The sequence below is a fragment of the Arachis ipaensis genome, chromosome B09 (genome assembly GCF_000816755.2).
Source record: "Arachis ipaensis cultivar K30076 chromosome B09, Araip1.1, whole genome shotgun sequence".
NCBI classification, from domain to species: domain Eukaryota; kingdom Viridiplantae; phylum Streptophyta; class Magnoliopsida; order Fabales; family Fabaceae; genus Arachis; species Arachis ipaensis.
Genome location: NC_029793.2, coordinates 126,968,623 through 126,979,397, shown reverse-complemented (window position 1 = coordinate 126,979,397; position 10,775 = coordinate 126,968,623). Strand labels below are relative to the sequence as shown.

General features: G+C 33.3%; 1 protein-coding gene across 2 annotated transcripts; it reads right to left on the bottom strand.

Annotated features, from left to right (window-relative positions):
• Positions 2,435-5,361, bottom strand: LOC110266195. 2 transcript variants are annotated; one of them, XM_021110302.1, is made up of 3 exons: positions 5,093-5,361; positions 4,947-5,001; positions 2,435-3,549 (listed from the first exon to the last, which is right to left on the bottom strand). In XM_021110302.1, exon 3 carries the CDS (start codon positions 3,540-3,542, stop codon positions 2,790-2,792), a length of 753 nt encoding a protein of 250 aa, XP_020965961.1. In that variant the 5' UTR covers positions 3,543-3,549; positions 4,947-5,001; positions 5,093-5,361; the 3' UTR covers positions 2,435-2,789. The 2 variants fall into 2 exon arrangements, with proteins under 2 accessions (XP_020965961.1, XP_020965962.1); XM_021110303.1 differs by lacking the exons at positions 4,947-5,001; positions 5,093-5,361 and adding an exon at positions 4,730-4,776.

The window sequence follows — 10,775 nt, the reverse complement described above, 5'->3', positions numbered from 1 at the left end:
TCTGAATTGTTTCACTAATAATAAAAAGTTAGATTGATTCCTGATTTTATTCCAATTTGATTTTATTGCGGTTTAAAGCTGTAAGTACTTAGGTTTTTTTATATATTTGTAACAAATCTTTTATGAATTTACTCTAGACAACTAGAATTTTTGTCAAAAAATTATGTGTTTGAAATGCATAGTTAAGTGATTGTCAATAAATAAATGCAGAAAATTGAGAAAGCTAAAGCGAATTGCTTCTTGGCAAAGAGGATTTTGAATTGGTTTGTTTCATTTTGTTAGTGTAACATTAGGTAATTGAATATAGGTGAAAAATTGCTTTATAGGCTTTTTTATATTTTCATAATAACAAAAATACTAGTTTGTTAATATCTAAATTTATCCATTTATATTTAGCGTTTAATCAAGCTGTTTATCTTTATTTCTATTTATTCAGTACACACAAAAAAATAACAAAAAAGGAAATTGAATCGGTTGGTTTAATATAATAAAAATATGTAAAAAAAAGAACAAGGCAACATCATGGTGGTTCTCACAAACAACGGATAGACAATATGTAACACCCTACCACACAAAGATTTACGCTTAAGTCATAAAACAGAGGTGATGTGGTATTACGACCTCTAAAATAAAATAAGTACATATAATAGCAGAAGAGTTATAATATGCTAGGAGCCTTGAAGGATAGGGGAAATAAAAATCGCGAGATAAAAGCGCAACGCTCAAGGAACGAGTTAACTTGCGTGCTAAGAAAACTGTAACTGTCAAACATAAGATAACAGAAGTAGGAATAGAGTGTCAAAGATACAAAATAACAAGCTCCTAACTCAGCCTGCGAAGTCAAGACTGGCCGGAGAATATTTACACATATATACATACATATCCAAAACCAAAAAGTACATACACACAATCCTGCCTCTCCATAAACCTCTAAGAGGATCAAAAAGGACAAGTTATGCAGAGAGAAAGCTAAGTACATATATATACATCACTGTACAGCAAAACTATACAACAACACTATCCAGTAACCCCTCCGCTTTAAGAGTCCAGACGACTAACGAGATGGCTCCCGACCTGCATCTGAAAAACAACAACATAGTATGGAATGAGAACCGGAGGTTCGCAGTATGGTAAAGGTGCCACACACATAATATACAAGGTCCTGGGAATGCCAGAGGCAATCCTAGAACGCCGACACTCAGATTATAGAGCTTAAAATATTAAACAAAAGCCATAAAAGGTGGTTTCCTAAAAATATTTAATCCTAACTTAACTTAACCTTAAATCTAAATCCATAAGCCACTGGTCCAATTCTCTTCAGAATCTCAAACGGTCCAATATAACGAGGATTCAGTTTCTTGGTCTTAATAGATCTTCCCACTCCAGTGGTTGGTGTAACTTTCAGAAAGACATGTTCTCCTTCTTCGAATTCCAAAGGCTTTCGCCTCTGATCAGCATAGCTCTTCTGGCGGCTCTGGGCTATAAGCATTCGACTACGAATCTTCTTTATCTGTTCAGTCGTTTCGGCTATCATCTCAGGCCCTAATAAACTCTTTTCTGCAGTTTCATACCAACACAACGGAGACTGACATTTCCTGCCATACAGAGCCTCATATAGAGCCATTCCGATGCTCGCATGATAGCTATTATTATAAGCAAATTCTATTAATGGCATATACCGATCCCAGCTCGCAGGCTGGTCCAAAACACAAGCCCTTAGCATATCCTCCAAGGTCTGAATAGTTCTTTCTGACTGACCATCTGTCTGAGGGTGATACGGCACCCTGTAACTGATCCATTAGATTATCGATTCTAGGCAACGGATATTTATTCTTCACAGTGATCTTATTCAATTGCCGATAATCGACACACAGCCGCATACTTCCATCATTCTTCTTTACCAGTAACATTGGCGCTCCCCACGGAGAAACACTTGGTCGGATAAAATGCTTACCCAACAGATCTTTCAGCTGAGCCTTCAGTTCAGCCATTTCTAAAGGCGACATCCTATAAGGAGTAATTGAAATTGGACCGGATCCAGGTACCAACTCAATTGCAAATTCAACCTCTCGGTTAGGTGGGAATTCATTAATATCATCCGGAAACACATCTGGAAATTCACATACAACCGGAATTTGCTCTAAAATCTAATCATCACCTGATACTCCCGCAGTTAATAACATAATACCCTGACATTCGGTTCCAGAACAGTTTACTATCATAGAGTTCAAATAGTAACTATTCACCACAACCGGTGCTTCTGACCCTTCTGGCATAAACTGTACTGACTTCTTAGCGTTATATACTTTCAAATCATAACCTAAAACCACCATTCTCAATCCTAATTCATGGGTCTTTTCAAATGCAATAAATGAATGAGACGCTCCTGAATCAAATAAAGCATTTAAGATTTTACCAGCCATTTCACAATTACCTCTAATAAGTGTCTCAGATCCCTCAGCACCAATGGTAGAAGTAGTGTATACTCTCCCCGGCTGTTGCACCCTACCAGTCTCATACTTCTTCTTCTCAGGACAATTACTGGCTATATGCCCGGGCTGTCCACAGGAATAGCACACTCCAAGTCCTAATCTACACGGAACTCCAGGATGATATTTTCCACACTTCTGACAATTCAGATCCTGCTGTGGCTGCTTCCCAAACCTTTTTCCTTGATTAGCAATAATATTCGGCCTTCTATAATTACCCTGACCCTGAGTCTGCTGCGAAACAAAGCCTCCACGCTTGAAATTCCTACCTCTCGGAGCAAAGTTCCTCCCTGAAGGCCTCTAAAAAGGCATCCTCAAACTCCCTTTCTCTGCTGCCGCCTTCCTCACACAATCCTCAGCCACCCTACTCTTATTCACCAATTCAGAAAACACCCTAATCTCCATTGGGGCAACGAAGCTCAGAATATCGCTCCGAAGACCTCCCTCATATTTAATACACTTCCATTCAGCAAAATCTTCAGGTGCACCTTGATAGATACGAGAAAAGCGACATAACTCCTCAAATTTACTGGTATACTCAGCAACAGTCATTTGTCCCTGCTTTAACTGCATTAATTCAAGTTCCTTGGTATTTCTAGCTGAATTAGGAAAGTATTTCTTATAGAACTCTGTCCGAAAAACCTCCCAAGGAATCGCAGCACCATCAGGCTGCAGGATACGTCGTGTTCCCTGCCACCAATACTGAGCTTCACCTTGCAACTGATAAGTCCCAAATTCAACCCATTGCTCTTCAGGAACCTGTTGTGCCTGTAACGCCCTTTCCATAGCCTGAATCCAATTATCTGCGTCAGTGGGATTTGAGGTTCCCCTAAAAGTCGGAGGGCGAACTTTCAGAAATGTAGCAAGTGTCATAGGACCATCCTCATCATTATTGTTCCCATGATTACCCAATGCCTCAGCTGTTGCCTGCATAGCTGCAGCCATATTTCCCAGGGCAGCCATAAAGTCTACTGGATCAGTCCCTATGGACGCAGGAGTAACGGTGCCTGTCCTACCTCTACCTCGCTCGCGACCGCGTCCGCGAGTCGACATCTGGTCCCTATACACACCAAACAAGTGATATTAAGTTGATCAGTCTCAATATCGCAGGTCTAATGCTTTAAGTTCCAAATGCATGCCCACAAACGTTTATGCCATATATATCAATCAGATATCCTAATAGCACATACACACATATACAGAGAATGCACAGAAGCACAATCAGTCCATCTTTCAGGCTCTATAAGAACGAACTGCTCTGATACCATAATGTAACACCCTACCACACAAAGATTTACGCTTAAGTCGTAAAACAGAGGTGATGTGGTATTACGACCTCTAAAATAAAATAAGTACATATAATAGCAGAAGAGTTATAATATGCTAGGAGCCTTGAAGGATAGGGGAACTAAAAATCGCGAGATAAAAGCGCAACGCTCAAGGAACGAGTTAACTTGCGTGCTAAGAAAATTGTAACTGTCAAACATAAGATAATAGAAGTAGGAATAGAGTGTCAAAGATACAAAATAACAAGCTCCTAACTCAGCCTGCGAAGTCAAGACTGGCCGGAGAATATTTACACATATATACATACATATCCAAAACCCAAAAGTACATACACACAATCCTGCCTCTCCATAAACCTCTAAGAGGATCAAAAAGGACAAGTTATGCGGAGAGAAAGCTAAGTACATATATATACATCACTGTACAGCAAAACTATACAACAACACTATCCAGTAACCCCTCCGCTTTAAGAGTCCAGACGACTAACGAGATGGCTCCCGACCTGCATCTGAAAATCAACAACATAGTATGGAATGAGAACTGGAGGTTCTCAGTATGGTAAAGGTGCCACACACATAATATATAAGGTCCTGGGAATGCCAGAGGCAATCCTAGAACGCCGGCACTCAGATTGTAGAGCTTAAAGTATTAAACAGAAGCCATAAAAGGTGGTTTCCTAAAAATATTTAATCCTAACTTAACTTTAAATCTAAGTCCTATACTACCATTCTAATAATTCACCAAATCATTAGCACTAAACCAACCATGTTCATCAACAATAACATTCACCATCCAAGATTAATAACTAATTATCCAATAAACTTCAACCAAATATATTCATCAACAAATTACTAAACATTAAACATACACCTGCATTCCAACTTATCCTATGGCCGTCTAGCCTAAGTTTTCACAGAATATTATATATTAAATGCAAGAAACCTAAACCATACCTTAGCTGATTTCCACGTAACGACCAAAGCTATTTATTCAAAACCAAGACAGCCCCTCAAAACTCAACTAATCCGCTTCCTCCAAGTTCCAGTATTCACAATTTCAAGCTCCAATTATTTATTTTCAACCTAATACACATTCATAATACATATATACCCAATTTAATACTCAAAGCTCAAATTTAATGAAATTAAAATAGAATTATCGTATCCTCACCTTACCCAAGCTTCACATAAGCAAGAGTGAACGTTTCTCTCAAGCTAATTGGATCCTAAAACATCAGAAATCAAAGAAATTCAATATTCCCACTTAAAATTCGAAAATTGGGGGAAGATGAAGCTGAGAGTGAAATAGCAATTTACCTATAAAATTATTCCGGTAGAAATGTAGAGCTCGACGCGGTGAACGCGTGGCCACAAACGGTGCGGCGATCGGAGCTCGAACGGAGGAGTTACGGGATTTGGAAAGTAACGTGAGGGTTACGGGATTTTTTTCTCGTTCTTCCCTCCCCTGGAAGCTGAAAGCTTCGTTTCTGTTGGAATGAAGGGGATGAAGGGCTTGGGTTCACTTAAAAGGGCTGGTCCGGTTGAACCGACAGCCCGGTTAGGGTCCGGTTCAACCGGTTCGGTCCGTTCGGTCAATCTTGGACATTATAGAAGATAAAAAATAATAAACCCTCATATTAGTTCGATTGAAAAAGAAAAAAAAACAGGTCAGCAAATCAAAGAATGATGATGAAGTGGAGCAACGAAAATGGTGGCGGAAAACATGTAGGATAAATTCTCTCGATTGTTTAAAAAATTAAAAGTATAAAATGTGATATTTAATTTTTTTGTTGTTTTTTTTTTATATTTATTTTTAGTCCTACTCATAAAATTAATGATGAGAAATTACATTTTACTCCTTCAATTATTAAAAAAAATTGAGGGAATTCGTCCGTAAACAAGTTTTGAAAACAGAACGATTAACCAAACATTATCACTACTTTAGGCATGGGAGAAGAGAATAATTGGAGGAAAAACATCATTATTTTCGAACATCTATCCGACTTGATAAATTTAAAGAGATGCAACCGAAGAAATAAATGATTATTTTAGTATTTTCATAAGAGTTGTTTGAGAGAAATATCATTGTCAAAATAGAAAAAAGTTTTATTTTAGAGAATCGTCATTGTTGGTACTGTCTCAACGATTTCACCGATCAAATTTTTTTGCACAATTAGAATAACGGTTCAACTAGGTATCCTTTAAATATGGTACAATTTTCAGCCTTTTTTTTACAGTAATTTAAAAAAAAATAAAACTAACACATTTAAAAATTGTAAATAGATTTAGTGTCTTTAAAAATTAAATTCATATTTAAAATTCAAATTAAATCAAACTAACATTTAAAATTTAAATCTTAAATTTCTGTTTTAAATTTAATATATTTAATATAATAATATTTTATAATTTAAATACACATCTAAAATTCAAATTACTCAAAATTTAAAATTTAACTTTTAAAATTCTAAAGGTTTTTTACTTTTTAGAATGGATTAACTCTAACGGGTGCAAAAAAATTATGATTAAGTTCTATTTAGTAGTGTGTTAATGATCGAAAGATGTTATTTTTGTTACATAGCTTTCATAGTCAATTAACTTGCTGGGTTGGTTGCATGGGCTGGTTACACTGAAATTAAAAGAAATACATCTATTTGTTGGGATGAGAATAAAGATAAGAACTTGTACAAGTAATTAGCGTGGATTATTACGATTCAGGACGTGTACTTAATTAGTTTGAGTAAAGAAGCAAAAAGTAATCTAGAGTTTACAAGAGAAGATGTAGCTGATATAAATTAAATCAGCAAAGTATTTTTATGTTTAAATTAAAATATAATTAAAAATGTTGAACATGATATTTCTTAACAAATTACATAAACACATGTGTAAAAAATAATGATACCTTTCACCAATGCAAAATGAGAGAGTGCTTCAGCTGGAAGGTGGTGATAGTCTTCACCAATGAAGATGAGATGGAAAATTCATCTCGCAGCGTTCTTTTTAGTTTGGGATTCACTAATGCGTGTGAATGTCCCGTAGAATAAGGAATTTAAAAAACTGTATCTGTTACGTGAAGTTACGAAAGTAAAGCAAAGTCATAGTAACCACCAATGAAGTGGGTGGATTTTAAAATTTAAATTTAAATTAAAATCTAATTATAGATATGTATCTACAAAATAGAAACATGTTACACTAAAAAAATAATTAAATATTATTTAAATCTGATTAAAAGCTGATTGAAGGCTGATTAATAGTGTACAACTAGCATTTCCCTTAGAATAAATAGGTTATTATCAAAACATATTTATTTTATTCTTGTAGCATGTACAATTATGTGTAATAAGTTATATGAAAATTTAGGTGGTGTTTGGTATGAAGAAATGTTTTCTGTATTTATTTTCAATTTTCATTTTTTAAAAAAAAAATTTTGTTTTCAAATTTTCAGAATTTAAAAAATGTTTGTTTTGATCATTGTTTCTAATTTAAAAAAAAAATGAAAACACTGAAAACATGTTTGCTTTGATTATTTTTAATATATTAAAAATCTTTAAAATAATGTTATATAAACAAATAGTCATGCATAATGTCATTGCATAAATTCATTCTTCTTAAAATGCATAGTCATGCATAAATTCATTTTTCTTAAACTTCATGTACTTCTTTACTTTTTGACACGTATAAATACAAAGAACAAATAAACTTTATAAAATAAAATAAATTAATAGATGAGTTCTGTTTAATCTCTTTTAAATCAACATATAAATTATTATCTATGAAATTTAACTGGGAGTTAATTTTGTTAAAAGGATTCTATTTTTTGTGGATATTGAATTAATTTCAATCTATTTTGGTTAGTTTTGTGAATATTTAAATTATTAATGATTATATATATATATATATATATATGGTGAGTTCTATCCAACTCTCTCTAAATCAACATGTAAATTATCATCTATGACATGGCACATGTTAATTGGATATTTAGTTTTAGTTTAAGTTAATTTAATCCAATAAGAATTAACATCTTAATTAAAGTTGGGCTATTTTATAATTAAATATTTTTTTAAGATGAATGATTAGATAATTTTTATAAATATTAAAAAATAAATTTATATGTTTTTACATTTTATAAAAAAAAATCCTAAATTTATATGTATGCATCCTTAAGACGAGAGAAGCCCGATCAGCCTTTTCCGTAAAAAAATGAGAAAATAAACTGAGAAATTCAATTGAAATTGTACTTATGTTTCTTATGAATGATCAATGTTGGGGGCAATTACAATCAATTCCAACTTTGATATATGTGACAAAAATTAGTGAACATCTGTTTCGCTTTCTTTTCTTCCTTTCCTCTCTTTTCTTATACCAGATAATGAACAGCGGATGGATGAAAGCAATGTATCAAATATGTGCAAAAAGGCGGCGCTGCTTGTAACGATAGCAGCGACGATGATTTGGAGATCGGCGACGGCGACAGAATGGGAGAGAAGTTATAAAGAAATTAAGGTTCAATCTCTAAAAGTATGATTTGGAGAAAAATCAAAGATTCAGTTTTTAGTATTTTAGTAAATTATACAATTATCCATTTTGAATTATAATTTAATTTCAAAATAATTTAACCATAGTTAACATAACAATCAATTAAAAAGTGATATGTCATAGAGAGTAATTTACATGTTGATTTAGAAGGGGTTGGATACAACTCAGCAAATTAAACATATCTTTTAAGGCATTTATTTTATTAGATGCAATGTCTCATGTAATCCTTATTTAAACTAGCAAAGTGTAGCCAATGAGTAATAGCTCAAATGACATAATTTTCTCATACTCATTTAAGAGGTTGTGGGTTCGAGTACCGAACCAATTAAATTGGTTCTGGAATCAACAGGTATTGGTTCTGGGAGTGCGGAATCCGAACTAACCCGTAAACCCGATCATATATTAATTAAATAAAAAATAAAAAAATATATATGATTTTTAGTGGCTTTTAGTGAGATTATTCACTATTAATATGTTTTGATTTTAATGAGTTTAGTTTTTAATGTATTTGGTGTTTAACATATTTAGATTATTTATATTAATGTTACATGTTTATTGTACTTGTTGAATTTTTAAGATAAAAATTTGGTTTTTTTTATGAATTTCAAAGTCATCGGGTACCTAATTACCCGAACCGAACCCATCCGTTCTTAATCGATTTGGTTTGGTTCGGATACATGCACACAAAAAAAATGCAAATCCAAACCAAACTGAACTAATTACATTTTAATCGGTTCGGTTCTAATTTCACCTTAAACCCAAACCAAACCGACCCATGCTCACCCTACAAAAATTTATCAGTCTTAACTGATTAAATGGAACAAAATAATGTATCTGAATTTAAAACCGTGAAAATAAGTAAGTACCTTCTTAGTGCCACTTCCATCATCACCTTGAGGTTGATATAACCTATATAACGTAGAAGAAAAAATGAGCTGAAAAATCCTAGTTTGAATATGATGGAAACAGAGACATTTGTCCTAGGAAAATGGTTCCAAAATTAGCTTAAAGAAGGGCTCCAGAGTCCAAACAAATAAACCAGAATTTTTTGCCTAAAAAGAATCATATTTACACACAAATGCTTTTTAAGAAAAGGAAACAAGCACCAGTTAAACATTTGGAATGAAAATGTACCTTTTCTCATCATGCTTAGGCTCACTTTTGTCATTATTCTCTTTATGAGATTTAAGGTTTCTAGACTTATTTTTCTGGTTAGATAAATTAGATGACTTGTCATTCTCTTTCTCAAAAAAGTCACCAAAAAAAAAAATTCTCTTTCTCAAAAAGGCTCAATTTGTTATGAGTACAGTCCTGGTGGGTTCCATTTTCCTTCTCATGAATCTCAGAAGTGACTGCCAACTTATCTAGCCAAGACAACTTCATTTTCTTCTGATTGAACAGACAAAAACATGCATACAAATTTCAATTACAACTTGTGATTTCTTTCACATATGTTTCAACTTTGTTTATCTATACACATGCTTGTATGAATAAAAATGAAAATTTATTGGAAAATATAAACAGAGCTCAGGCTCTTGAGTTTCTTTAATGTTTTTCTCTTCTTTGAGATTACATTGCATCTGCTTCAGGTTCAGTATAAATTGTATCATCAAGTTGGCCACTGCCATCCTCCTCGGAATCAGTTTCATATCCTCTAACCTCCTCATCTTGAGCCCCCCTTAATTGCAAGAAGCTTTGCAAGCTCTATGGATTGATTCCCATTAGGTGCAGATATCCATGTATCAGCCATATCAATTAGCATGCTCCCTTTTCTTTTCACATTATCATGTACTTAAGGAACAACAAATATTACAGAGCAACAAAAAAATACAAAGAAAAAATTAGGAAAAAATCAAGAAATCCTTATCGTTCAAAATACTAGTAGAATCAAAAGGTGGTAAAACAAAACCATCCATCTGCATTTAAAAAAATAAATAAAAAATAAATCATAAATCAATAGGAGTATATGTTGAATATTGCAAATGTTCATTTTTCTTTCACTCGTTGATATAGTATGTCAATAAAAGTTTTAGTATTTTTATTGGATCATTTTTTTTTATCTTTGGTTTTAGATTTTCTCCCATTTTATGCTAATAAATATCAACTACTATTAAATATGAGAAATTGAGAATGTTGCATGTAACTATTAGCAATACTACTGCAATAGGAGTGGAAGTAAAACAAAACTTAGTCCCTTAAAAAAAATCAGCAGAATGTTAAAAGAAACTAGGAGAAACTAAAATCTCCCAAAATGTCATTTAGAAATTAGAAACACATAAAAAAAGAATGTTTTTTTTTTCCAAAAAAAGTTACCAAAAATATTTTGACAAGAGGCAGCACCAAGAACAATAACTACCAATTGAAGAAGAGTTGAGAGGATGGAGAGGATGCAGGCTGCACAGAAAAAGAATAAAGAGAGATAAAATTAAAAAAAAAAAAAAATACGTTCTTTTTATTTTTAGCT

What these genes read in the sequence shown, in the direction of transcription:
- LOC110266195 (XM_021110302.1), bottom strand. Translation starts at nt 3,542, where the DNA reads ATGTCGACTCGCGGACGCGGTCGCGAGCGAGGTAGAGGTAGGACAGGC.